General features: G+C 25.9%; 1 protein-coding gene across 11 annotated transcripts in view; it reads right to left on the bottom strand.

The window, feature by feature from the left end:
* Nrm (neuromusculin) overlaps positions 1 to 14,159 on the bottom strand; it is a 33,699-nt gene that overhangs the window by 9,111 nt on the left and 10,429 nt on the right. For 6 of the 11 annotated variants that reach the window (XM_074242413.1, XM_074242417.1, XM_074242419.1 and 3 more), the window contains exons 2-17: positions 10,387 to 10,573; positions 10,029 to 10,183; positions 8,799 to 8,969; positions 8,052 to 8,213; positions 7,080 to 7,264; positions 5,998 to 6,148; positions 5,384 to 5,495; positions 5,062 to 5,240; positions 4,641 to 4,988; positions 4,299 to 4,565; positions 3,846 to 4,202; positions 3,509 to 3,769; positions 3,163 to 3,420; positions 2,738 to 2,878; positions 2,046 to 2,082; positions 382 to 875 (exon numbers count right to left, since the gene is read on the bottom strand). In XM_074242413.1, coding sequence (XP_074098514.1) covers positions 382 to 875; positions 2,046 to 2,082; positions 2,738 to 2,878; positions 3,163 to 3,420; positions 3,509 to 3,769; positions 3,846 to 4,202; positions 4,299 to 4,565; positions 4,641 to 4,988; positions 5,062 to 5,240; positions 5,384 to 5,495; positions 5,998 to 6,148; positions 7,080 to 7,264; positions 8,052 to 8,213; positions 8,799 to 8,969; positions 10,029 to 10,183; positions 10,387 to 10,573 — 3,465 coding nt within the window. Of the gene's footprint in view, positions 1 to 255; positions 876 to 2,045; positions 2,083 to 2,737; positions 2,879 to 3,162; positions 3,421 to 3,508; positions 3,770 to 3,845; positions 4,203 to 4,298; positions 4,566 to 4,640; positions 4,989 to 5,061; positions 5,241 to 5,383; positions 5,496 to 5,997; positions 6,149 to 7,079; positions 7,265 to 8,051; positions 8,214 to 8,798; positions 8,970 to 10,028; positions 10,184 to 10,386; positions 10,574 to 14,159 lie in introns of all 11 variants that reach the window. The other 5 variants (XM_074242411.1, XM_074242408.1, XM_074242410.1 and 2 more) reach the window with 2 other exon arrangements.

Raw genomic sequence — 14,159 nt, 5'->3', positions numbered from 1 at the left:
TATTTATACTTTACTTAGCCTCTGGCAATTCTTGAGACTTTAATTCTTATAATTTTGTGGCTTTTGAATTTAAAAGTTGAAAAAATAATTATTAATACTTAAACAAAGTATAAATTGTAATAAGTATAGTGTTAGCCATGCAATAAATCAATTTGTTGAATTTGATTAATATACTTTAAATGTTTTGTAATCGAATAAAAGTTATTAATTATTTTTATTTTAAACAATTTAATGATGAGATGATAAGTGACTTACCTGTTTTTTCTCTGGATATACCGGGAAATAAATTAGGTTCCTTTAGTTGTGAACTAAATATTGCTTTTAATCTATTAGCTCGTGCAATCATGCCTTCATCATGAACAATATTATGTATAGGAATACCCATTTGCGTAATAGACGTAGTTTTTCCGCGTCTAAATGGTCTAATCGGTCGTCTAGTGACTATTATTTCATCTCCTCGCATACGATATCCATCGACTTTATAGTTTTTAGTGATCATCATCGTATTTATATTTGTGGTTGGTGACGACGTTATTTCTGCTGTTGTTGCAGAAATTGTTTCTGTTTTTGTTGTTGTTATTTTAGTTGTTGTTGTTGTTGTTGTTGTTGTTGTTGCTGCTGCTGCTGCTGCTGCTGCTGCTGCTACTGTTGATGTTATTTTTATCGATGGTTGTGTTGGTGGTATTGTGTGTATATGATGATTTAAAGTTGAAAGCGGAACTGGATTTAATCCTGAACTGAGGCTATGCGTGCGATTAATGTGCACTAAAACTCCTGGTTTTAAAGGCCATCGTGGAACTGGATTTGAGTGAAGGGATGGACATTGTCCATGTGAACGTATCGACTCTGTTGGGCTCGGTGGACCACCGTCCGGACTAACAATCGAATTTATTTTATTTTTATTTAAAAAATATTATTATGTCATTTGACAAATTATTAAACAAATTACTATTACGAAAATATTTAATTGATATTTAAAATAAATAATTCAAATTATAAATATAAAATTTTATTTTGATTTGATCTCCCTCAACATCCTTCAAAAAGTAATTTCCTCACCTACCTAATAATAACCCTCTTCAAAGTTTCTGTAATTATTGCGTCTCGTGTTTGTAAACACGCAACGTAAAAGCACACTTATATGCTTTCTAAACTCTACACTGTTGTAGGGTAAAAGTAAATTTAATTGTTATTTTAAACCGATAATTTAAATCAATTATTTTTATACGTTGTTTTAAAAATAAAAAATTATAATACTACGAGTATTTTATAAATACCAATTAAATATAAAAAAAATAGTTATTAAAAATCATTGAATAAATAAATATATTAAAACTAAATAACAAATAAATAAATTCAATCACCAGTTATTCCCGATTATGCCCATTAAGACTTTAATTTTGCAATTTATATTTTTTAATATTGAAAAAGTATTGGCAGAGAATGTTAGAGAAACATTACAAGAAAAAAATAGTGAAATTTACTATTCTAAAAAACAAATCAAACAATTTTTTCATAATAATTACAATAGTAGTCGAAAATTGAAAGAAAAAAAAAAAAAAAAAAAAAAAAAAAGAAAAAAAAAAAAAAAAAAACTCTTACTTTTGTACAGTGACTGAGATATTATTAGTTAATATACTGATCATTAATATAAATGATGATTATCAATGTGAGTGAATTACATCATATACAGGGTGCGTTTAATGAATTTCACTTGAAAAGTAATTACATCCAAACATGTGCAACCAAGCAAATCAATTATTATATTTACGTATATATTTATTAATTTGAGACCTAAAAAACTTTTTTATTACGCATGCTTCCAAAACATATCATTAATATTATGATGATTTATGATACACATACCTTTAATATAATTATTAGATATACAAAAACTTAAGATAAAATATAGAGTTTAATGAAGAAAAAAAGATAAAAAAAAAAAAAAAAGCAAAGATTAATTTGAAAATAAAAATAACAAAAACAATAATAAGAAAAGTTTGAGAAAATTATAATTAATTAAACAAAAAAGCTGATATACTTACTGTTGACGTTCCTCCAATGTGACCATGCGATTACTGTCTGTATATCATTTAGTATGTCCAAATTACAAAGCAAAACAGAAATAAATCAAAATGTTAGTTTTTTTTTTTTTTTTTTTTTCCAAGCTAAATTAGTATTATGATGAATTATGTCAATTTTTTAATTTATATACTAATAATAATAACAACATATCTATGATTTATATTAATAAATAATATCACTTCAATGTTTAAATATGAAACATTTGGAATGAATAGAATTAAATTTCGATAATACTTATATTATAAGCGTTAATTAACTGCTCACTATTTTGTCTGTAGGCGTGCATATAATATGGATAAAAAATTATAATATGTCAAGCAACATGCTTATTTTATAATAATTTAAAATTAATTTTATAAAAACAAATGTATATAAATAAAAAATTTTTTTAATTATTTAAAATAAATAATTTAAATTTTGAAACAAAATATTTTATTTATAATATTAAATTTATATGATTAAAAAAAAAAAAAAAAAATAACTCAAACGATTTTGTTAATAAATAAATTTAAAATTTTTGATGAATAAAAAATATAAATATATGCATTATTACAGCGAATGTAAATCTATTGGTCCTAAATTGTATTATCTTTCATGCAATTTATGATTCATAATATAATGATTATAAAAATAATATTTATAGATAACTTACATTTCGCGTGCATTTGTTTACGACGACATATCAAATAAACAATGACGCAGCAAACGACAATGGCAATAACAACAGTGATGATTATTATAATGACGATTATTAGAAGATCACCCTCCAATTGAATCCACCATGGAAGATTGCCTACAACATATATTTCAGAAAAATTTTTTTCTATTTAATTGAATAATATAATTATTATTGTTATTACTACATTTTGTATATAAAAAGAAAATTAATATTTAAAATTTAACAATAATTAATAATTGATAAATCTTACAACTAATAACACTTACTTGCACGTCCTGTGAGTGCTATAACAAACGTGCTTAAATAACTTAAAAAAAATAAAAATAAAAACAATGATGATAATAATAATAATAATAATAATAATAATAATAACAATAATAAATATTTTATTTTCTTACCGGGTACTCCACGTTCACACGGAAGTGATGATCCTATAGAATTATTGGCAATACAGATATAAGTACGAAAGTTTGTAACCGCAGTGTCCAATAGAAGATAACTTTGGCCATGGCGAATCTCAGCAAGTTGCCCAAGAGAATCATTGTCACTCTTCAATGACCAACTAAAATTTGATTCCTTTGGATTACCCACTGCTGTACACACCAGATAATCTTCGCCATTAATACGCTCTTTATTTATTTGGCACTCTGGCTTATCTAAATTATTTTATTATTATTAATAATATTAAAAAAAATACAATAAAAAATAAATAGTAATTATTATTATTATTATTATTATTCTTACAAAGGACATTGAGATATGTTGAAATATTAAGAGTACCATGTCGATTAGTAGCTTCACAAAAATATGTTCCATTACTACGTTTAGGTACTTTTGTTTCAAAAATAAGAACTGAACTTTGGGATATTGTTTCAGTAGATCCTTGACGGTACCATCGAAAAGTTGGTTCAGGGTGAGCAACAGCTCCACATTTAACACTATCTGGTATAAAATCAACAATAACCTCTATTATTTTTTTTGATATTGTCATATTTTCTGGCGGAACTGCAATTAATTGAAATATATGTTTAAAAATATAAATTTAAATGGGGGAAAAAAAAAAAAAAAAAAATTATCTTACATTCAACTTGAAAATGAGTTGTACTGTGTACTCCTTGACCAACATCATTATCACTACTAATACATGTATAATTATCATTGTCTTGAAATCGATCAAGTTGTTTATTTGGCCATTTATCCAAATTCCAGGTGAGATTAGACTGAATACTCTCAAAATCGCTGGTACTTTGGTCAGCTGGATGATATACATTGGTCACATAATACCTATCTGTTACTGTGAAATTAATTGGCTCGTTGTTCTTGATCCACGATACGTTGCAGATGGGTGAGCATTCAACTCGACATCCGATACTAACATTCACTGCGTTGTATACATAACCATGATATGGTGCAAGTGGATTTATAAATGCAGGTGGTGCTATATAAAAACATATAAATAATTAATTTTTTATACAATAATATATCTATATTTATAAGAGAAAAAAAAAAAAAAATTTTTTTTATACAAACAAACCGGCAACGTCTATAAAAGTGGTAGCTGAATCACCGTCTCCAGCTTGATTATATGCGATGCACGTAAAATTGGCTTTGGTCCTGAGATTAACTGAATCAATAGTAAGAATTGATTTTTCTTGATCAGCAAGACGATGCATCCCACGTATCCACTTGTAACCAGTCACCGCTGGTCGACCAGGATCAGTTACAGTACAAGTTATATTCAATGAACTACCTTTTATAACTCGTTTTGGTTTATAGCTTATCATAGCTGGACCAGGTTTATCTATAAATATTATCATCATTTATAATATTTTTTTTATTATCATTTATAATATCATTATAATAATTAAGTCCGTACAGTATACAATTACTGGAGTACTTGGTGAAATTAAACCCCATCCAGCGTCGTTTCGACCCTCACATGAATAATTTCCATGAAACGAACGGCCGACTGCCTCCAATAATAATTTGCTTGGATCAATGTCACAAAATGTTAAAGTATCGTCCATATTTAATGTTATTGTTGAATTATTTTTTATATTACAGTCGGGTAATTCTTTTAATAAATCTCCATCTAAATACCATCTTACCGCGTTCAAATTTATTGGATTACCATTTATTACATAACACGTGAGAGATACATTTAAACGATCTGCCTCATTTATCGGTACTTCTGGTTCTACTATTACTTTAACAATAGGTTTATCTGTATAATAAATTAATACATAATAAGTTTTCAATATAATAAAACTAAATATATATATTTATCAATATCTTACAAAGAACAGAGACATCAACAGTATTTTCAGGTGTTGACTCTCCAACGCTATTACTAAGTACACATTTGTATGTGCCCATGTCGGAAGCACTTGCATTTTTAACCGTAAGAGATGTCTGTTCTGTTACACCACCCTCATAGTGGTCTTCATTTAATTCCAGTTCTTGATCATTTTGTAACCTATTTTTTTTTTAATAGTATAAAATAATTAAAAAAATTTTTGTATAATATTATTTTATCTATATAAAAATTTTATACGAAAAAAATATATAAAATAAAATTCCGAAGTATATTTAATATTGAATTTAAAATACGAGACATACCACTTGACGGATGTTAAGCCCGCAGGGTTGGCTTCGTAGTTGCAAATTATGACAAAGTCTTCAGTCTCGTTGACGGTAATGTTGGCTGGCCGCATAGTAATAATTGGAGCATCTTAAAAAAAAAAAAAAAAAAAAAAAAAAAAATATATATATATATATATATATATTAAATAAATTTTTTAGTTAAATATTTCTACATATACATATATGTTTGCCCATATACTACTTTATATGTTAATAATAGTAATATGATAGTAATTAGTTTATTAAAACATGTACTGAAATTTTAGGTGTTGGATATTTATATATCTATATAAATATATATGCTTAACACGCAAAGAAACTTTGTCAATTTTCTGATGTTTCTTAGCAAGTTATATGCAAAACCAGTGTCGATATTAGACTATGGGTTTGTGCATAATAAGTAGTAGTACTGTAGTATAGTAAAACTATACTGGCGAATGCGACATAATTCGCATGTGAAAAACGTTCAACGTCTGCTTCTTGATCTTGATCTCAATACGAGCGTATTGCTTTATAAGATTTATTTTTTATATACGTGTTTTAAATTTTATACTTTTATTATTATTATTATTATTATTATTATTACTTACACAAAACTTCAATTGTTGTAGCTTCTTTCATTGGTTTGATTCCTTCAATTCTTGTGACTGAATTTTCAGCAAAACAACTAAATGTCTGACCATTATCGTATTCTGATGCTGTGAATGCAAGATAACTGCTTGTTTCAGATGTACCATCACTCTAAATTAATCAAATTGAATAGTAAATTGATGAATTTTTATGAGTTATGATTATTATTATTTTTATTAAAAAAAAAAAAAAAAAAAAAAAAAAAACAATAGCTTATATGATCCAATTTTAAATCAATAAAATGATTATACATGTATGTAAAATAAACGTTTACTGTATTGAAGTATCAATTTCATGATTTACCATTGAGCTTACTATATAAACTTGAATTAACACAAAATGATTAAACACACATAGATTCTTTATGAGTATATTGAATATGTATTCACATGATCAGTATAAAACCACAATAATTATAATCAAATACAGAATAAATTTGCTGCAATATCGATAGAATAACTAGACTAGTGTTTGGTCCTGTGGTACTATATTTTAATCTTCTTTCTGTGATACAACATTACTAGTTGTGGTCAAGTATATGCATTGAATCTCTAATAATAATAATAATATGTAATAATTTGGAATATTTCGATTATAGGAAAGTTATATTATACTCAATGTATAAAAATAAAAAAAAAATCTAATTGAAAGAGATAAAAATTTATGTAACTAATAGATTAAAATAATAGAAAGAATAGAATAAAAAGATTAAGAAAAATAAAAATATGTTACAGAGAGAGAGAGAGAGAGAGAGAGAGAGAGAGAGAGAGAGAGAGATGAGGGAGCTGGTTGATTGGCTAGTAAACTTTCGCTTTCCAATTTACTTAATCGTAGTTTAATTAGACAATTGACAAACAAAGCTAATTATCGGGAGCGATGAATGAGTAGAGACCGTTAGTATAGTTTAATTGTGGTAAGTCATGACTCATGACAAATAATAATATCAGGTTAATAGAAACAGTCAACAAAACTTGATATTTCTCTACATAATCAATAATAATAAAAAATATTATTTGGTGTTTAAATAAATTTAAGTACTTACATTGTCATCTATTTTAGTTTCAAACATTTCGAATCTGTCATTATCATTGGTTAAAAAATCAGTTCCGTTGTACCAGGTAACATTTGCTGGTGGTCTTGCTGCACTGACTTTACATTCTAGTAAAATTTTAGTACCACTCACTACGTGTCCTACCACACCTTTTACATCCATTTTAAGTGGTCTTACTGTTAATAAAATATAAATATAAATTATATTTTGAATTTATCAAGATTTTATTATTCTGTTAAAGTGACACAATGTTGCGACACGTGGATTTTAACTGTTTCATATTTCCCGGGATAAATTAGACGACCGGAACGGAAAGGGTGAATGTCCTGATGGAGATAGACGATTGAGCGCATACGCAATACTAGATACTAGATACAGATTGCTCTGCCATTCCATCGATTTACTTTGTTACTTATTAAAGACCTCATTAAAACTTTTGTATGCTTTTTTTTTTAATTTACTCATATTATCAATAAGATATTTATTATTGGATATGATGGTTTATTGAAAAAATAAAGAAAAATATTAAAGCATCGTAACAAAATTTATATTTATATGGATAAATATGTTTACCAGTAAATAATCCGAGTTTAACAGACTGGGATTATTTTGCTTCTTCAACAAATTTTACTTCAGAATTTTTACTAAGTACTTAAATATTCCACCCACGAACGAAATGTTTCATATATTTCATATTATATCGCTTAACGAGTATAAAAGTTTTGCCTTGACCGATCTATTTACTGACACTTAATTTAATTCATAATATATTTTTACACAAATGTATATACATATATAAAATCATTTACTTTAATATTTATTTTTTTTATAAAATAAAAATTTTTATCCGATCTATAATTTTATTTTTTATTTTTTATCAAGACTCCTTCTTTTCAATCAGTCATATACTTTAATTAAATCATATCATATTTAAGTACTATGTCAGATTTCTCACGTACTCACCGTGAACGTCAAGTTTGATGTCGACAGTTAGAGGCTCAGCAAGTGCCAAACTGCTGATTTTGCAAGTAAAGGTAGCACCTAATTCGCTGCGGCCAACTTGCAACTGTAGCACACTACTTCCTATTCCAACCCCATTTTCTCTGACCTTTGTTGAACCAATGGCTATCAATAATTTTATAGAGCCCATATTATTAATATTTTACTCCTGATATTTGTATATTTAAAATGATAATAATTTTACATTTTTTAAAATCATAATAACTTTTTTTTTCTTTTAATATTTTCAATGAAAAAAAAAATTTTATATAATTTATATTATAAATTTATAATAGTAAATTGAAAAATTCGTTTCTTTAAAAAGTTTAAGCTAATTATTCGTTGTTAACAATGTCTCGTGATAAAATGAAATTATCGTCGTACGGTTTTGTGTAAGCTACTACCGGTTTATTCAACAATGAGAGACAACTAACAACAATAGTAGCAAGTATATGTATCTCATTTTCAGTAGAAAATTATAGTATATTATAATATTGTCTCTTAATATTGTGAGTATTTTAATTAGAGTCTGCTGGAATGGATTTAGTACAATTTTATGCTAGTTATTCTACTGAGGTAGGTTTTTTCTGCTGTCAATGTTTTTTACGATTACTTACATTGATTTTACATTATATTGAATAATACTTTTCAACTTAGACTAAAAGTTTTAAGAAATAAAATAAATAGATATATATATATATATATATATACCTTTAAGTCTCTTATCGCCCTTATACCATTCTACAGTTGGTACGGGTTTTCCTTGATCACTTTCACAATTTAAAGTCATTAATGTACCTTCATTAATTGGCCCTAAAATAGTCCCTGAAGTTAAATTTGTATTATCATCTTCTTCTGTAATCCGTAAAAATTTAGGACGTACTGAAATATTATAAAAATAATTTAATTTAAATTTATCTATGAAAAATCCTATATTATTAGCTTTTAAATTTTTTACTTTAATAAATTTAACATCAAGAATAGGGTAAAAAGAGAGAGAGCAAATAAAAAAATTATTAAAAAAAAAAAAAAAAACAGCTAGTAGCAAATGCTGGATAAGAGTAGAGGATTGAGTTTGTTGAAATTATAAATTCAACTTTTGAATATGAATAAACTTTTCAATAAGCACGACTTTCTTGCCAGCTTCACAGCTGGAAAGCTATAAGAGCACCCACTATATTATATTATAGACGTCATTCATTCATTCATTTCTTGATTTATTTTTTAAGCTACATATACATAATGTAGTAGTAATACATGTTATTGGTATATACTTTTAACATTTTTCCATCAACTTTACGTCAGTTGCATAAATCTATTTCATTTATTATTATTATGTTTTTAAAAATTGTAATAATTTAAATAAAATGAAAAAAAAAAAAAAAAAAATTAAGATTCGAAATTAAAATTTATCATATTTTTTTGTATTAAAAATTCACCGTCTAGATTTTCCAATGTCCTATATGACAATTTTTCAAAAAGAATATCAAGTTACTTTTCGTATTAAAAACTTTAAACTGAGAAAGAACATTAATTTTCAAGAAGAAACTCAGCCATATAAAATACTTTCCAATGTTCGGTAAAACAAGTTTCAGGCTAGTAAAGCTTCTTTACGGTTTTATACTATACTTCAAGTTATTCTTTTATTTATTCTATTTTTCTATTTTATTTTATAACACTTGCCGTGGAAATTATATGTTGGTAAATATTTATTCAAATTAATATTTTAAACGATCAAAAGTTTTATTTGATGATGATGATAATAATAATAATAAATGTAACTTTTTAGTTTAAGGAAAAACGATAATATTAATAAATAAATAGATAAATTTAATGACTTTTTAAATCAATAAATAAGATGATGAAAGAAATGTAAACAATGAAAAAAAAAAAAAATTATACAATTTATCTATTAATTATTAATATAATTAAATTACTCACCAGTGGTATTGAGAGTTATATGTTGTACATTATTACACTCCCTATTAACAGCTAAATACGTAGCTTCACATTTGTATAAACCTTCATCTTCTAGTTTTAAATCAGATATTTTGAGATATGTTTTGGTAGCATTTTGATTGTAATTCATTGTTGATCTATTGTAGTTAATTATTTATTATTTTAAAAATATAATTATAAAATAAAAATTATTACATATATCTCGTGTGTAAGATTTATTATTACAGATACTAGCATGAAATTATATATAAAATTTAACTATGTCAATAATACAATAGTACAATAAATGTCATTAAAATATCAATAAATAAAAAATCAATTTAATCAATATAATGTTTACCTTGCTGCAATATCATTATTTCCACGTGTTATTCCAGCACTTTCACTGAATATGAGTATTCTCTGGCTACCTCTGTACCATTTGATACTGTGAAGCCCACCACATTTTGGACTTTTTAAAATACATGGTAATTGTATTTCTGATCCTTGTTCTCCATTTTTTTCGCTTTTTTTCCATGGTTCCATTCCTAAGATAAACATCACAAAAAAAAAAAAAAAAAAATATATATATATATATATATATATATCATAAAGTTTGTTTAATTCATAATACATTTTTTAAAAATATAGATTTATTATTATATCATATAAATTTATAGAATTAAAGAATATCAAATGTATAATTTAAAAGCACAAACATTATTTATTTTGACGAAAATACATTTTAGTTGAAATGATAGTAAGCCCTAATGCTTATATTAAATTTACAAAGTCTTTGTGTACTGGTTGAATTGAAGCAGAGTGATGTTCTCTTGCTCCCTTTGTTTCGTTCCGTTTACTTGGTCAGAAATTGATCGTATACGATTCTATACTCCAAGCAAGTTAGATTAAGTTGTATGTTCTATATAATACTTGCCATGTGTTTCTCTATCTCTGTATTGTTGTAGTGGTTTTTGTTGATTTTGTTACATACTTTAATATTTATATGTACATTAATACAAAATTGATTTATCAAAGCTACTTTTGTTCTACATAAATTATTCATCTATTTAAAATTTTTTTTATTTAATCAATTAATGCATTTAAAAATCTTCGTCATCATTTAAAAAATTATTTTGCATATGTAGTATTATAAATTAACTATTTATTCATTCATTTTTAGGCTTAAAAAATTTAATAACCATCAGTGAGGTATTAATACTTGAATTTTTTAATAATTTTTGTTATCAAAACAAAATCAAAAAAAAAAAAAAAATAATCTATATATAGAGCCCAGTGTCAACATTTGGCTTACAGCCAAATTCAAAATCTCTTGTTATTAACCCACTTACTAGGTTATAGGCAATAACGATATGTCACATTAAATAAATATATTAAATGCATTATCCAAAAATCATACAGTATGATAACATGTATGTATATATACATATATTTAAAGCTAGATTAGTTGCCGTTTTCTATTTCTTTTATCGCCATTTAAAAATTTTTCCGGAATATTTATCCAGCATCCGTGTTTTGATCGATATCTTTTGAAATATATTTTAGTTATTTAAAAATAAAATAGTATAATATTGTTAAAGTATTTTTAATTACCGCTCATGTAAATTGTACAATAAGTATATATTGAACTCTTGTTATAGTCAGGCAAACATTTTCATTACTATTATTATTACATAACGATAGGTAACAATTGATATGTGGATAGATAGCACATCTTATAATTTTATTATAGAAACATTTGGATAGCCGTTTGTAAATATTACTTCTATTATACACCTGATATAAAAATATTGATGCCAATTTTCATTAAAATCTTCAATAAGAAAGGAATAAGTGAACAGTTAAGTTACATTTGGTATTCACAATGGCGACCAATTTAGGGTATATTTAAGTTTAATACTAGACGATCCATCCCTTAATTACTTTTTCGACAAACTTTGCTTGGCGAGCGTGACCAACATGAAATGGTACCACATTTTGTACCATTTTGTCTCATCAATAGAAAACTCAAAATTAAATCCATTCAAATAAAAAATCAATAATGACAATTAAAAAAAAAAAAAAAAAAAAAAAAAAAAAAAAAAACACTCAAAAACAACAACAATTGTCAATAGAAAAATGTTTACTAAACTATATAAGAAAATTCTTTGCTGTAATTTTTATTCGCGGTTTGCAGCATTCGATACAATTTTTTAAGCGCTAAAAAATTTTTTACACCCTGCAAAATGATCTAATAACACTCCAATTCCAACACTCACTTTTTCAGGGCATCCACGTAAGAATAATCAAAATAGCTTCCTAGAAAATGAGGATAAAATCAATACACAACTTTATAATTTTTGAAAATCATTGATTTTCATAGCGGGAAGTTAAAAAAAGAAAAGTAGGCAGGAAGGAAGGAAGGAAGGAAGAAAGAAAAATTTGCAAATACATGGGTCATGGCTGTTAAAATTGGAAACGCAATTAATTATTCGTCTATATCTATAGCAATATGTATCATGGGTTTTTATTCATTATACTATACTTAAAATCTTCCGTGTATGAGGGATCTATGAGTTTTATATTACTGTAATTCTCTTTCAGTCATTTTCATATTACAACTATCGACAAATAAAACGTATATCTGATAAATTTGAGGAAAAAAAAAAAAAAAAAAAAAATAAATACATTGGAAACCGATCCAGTTTGACGAATTATTTGTTTTGCTCTATACGCTTCGGGTGTTCGTTTTTTCATCAATTGCTTATCGACACCATTTATTGCTTGTCTCTTTACTTGTTTAGATATATACACTGCAAAAAATTTCCAATGAATTTTACTATATGTCCATAGTGTGCATAATAACACCGGACTATAAGAAAACTGGTACAAAATTTACAAGTTCTCATAGTAAAGCAAAGTGAAATTGTCACATACCATTTCTTGTTTAAAATTTTGCTTTTATATAAGCCTCTCTAAAAAGAAAAGTCTTAAAATATTGAGAATATATATTTATAGTTTTCATTTTGTTTATATCAAGAAAATTTAACTGTTACGGTCAAAAAAGTACTAGAGCAAATGATACCGGCTATACATTTATCTATCTCACGCATCCAAATAAATGTGATATTATTTCCTTTGAATCGTCCTAGAATTTACGTTTACTCAAGGGTAGCTTCTAAAGTTACTACGAAAAAGGGAAAGAGAAAGAGAAAGAGATAGAGAAAGGGTAAGATTTATGATAGCTTGAAATATGCTTCTTTACAGTTACAAGTGAGCAAGCACATCCGAGTAGGATTTCTCGGTCTCATGCGTCTTAAAGATCGTGTAACTTTGCATATAAAATATTTATAACTGTTAAACATATATAAGAAAATTTTATCTATTTCTATTGAAATAATTTTTTAGTTTTTTTTACAATAAAAAACTTTTTATTGTATAAGTAAGTTATAATAATATTTAATCTCATGAAAAACCGAAAAATTTCAATGCATATACAAGTGTGTTACATGTTATATGTTTCAATCACTTATTTTTAAGTTATTCAAACTGTTTTGGCAATTTGGCAAAACAGTTATAGTCTATAGTGTTGATCTAAAATATTATCCAATAGATAACCATGTATTACCAAAGTAAGTTTGGTTAGTCGCTATATGGGGGATACTATTAGTTATTACAAATCGTTCGAGACTTATATAGTGTATCTATGTACGTAATATATTTTCTATATTTTATATTGATAATAATTAATACAACTATACAGATATTTTCTTTGTTAATAAAGTTGAATCAACCTATACATCTAAATGGCAATAAACTATATACATCGTTTAGCTCTATTGAGTTTAAAGGAAACTTTTCTTTCTTTTTTATTTTTTGATAATTTTTATTTTTTTTACTATCGTTTTAGACAAGTCGCAGTATACTATACAAGTCACGTCGTCGATGTTCTCGGCGACGACTAAGACGACGGTACTGATAGGGACGATACTGAGAGGAAAAATCTGAAGAAAAAAAAATTTTTTTTTTTTTTTTTTCTCTATTGAGATACCAAAGAAGTACTATTTTAACTAAAGAGTCTTCTATTTCAAGAAGTTGATGTGCTCCAATAAAAAATCAAACTAGAAAGTAAAG

The sequence above is a fragment of the Cotesia typhae genome, unplaced genomic scaffold (genome assembly GCF_013202065.1).
Source record: "Cotesia typhae breed Kobodo isofemale line unplaced genomic scaffold, CoteBio_Ctyphae contig_4, whole genome shotgun sequence".
Classification (NCBI taxonomy): domain Eukaryota; kingdom Metazoa; phylum Arthropoda; class Insecta; order Hymenoptera; family Braconidae; genus Cotesia; species Cotesia typhae.
Note: the sequence above shows the minus strand (reverse complement) of the source record. Positions and strands in the feature narration are given on the sequence as shown.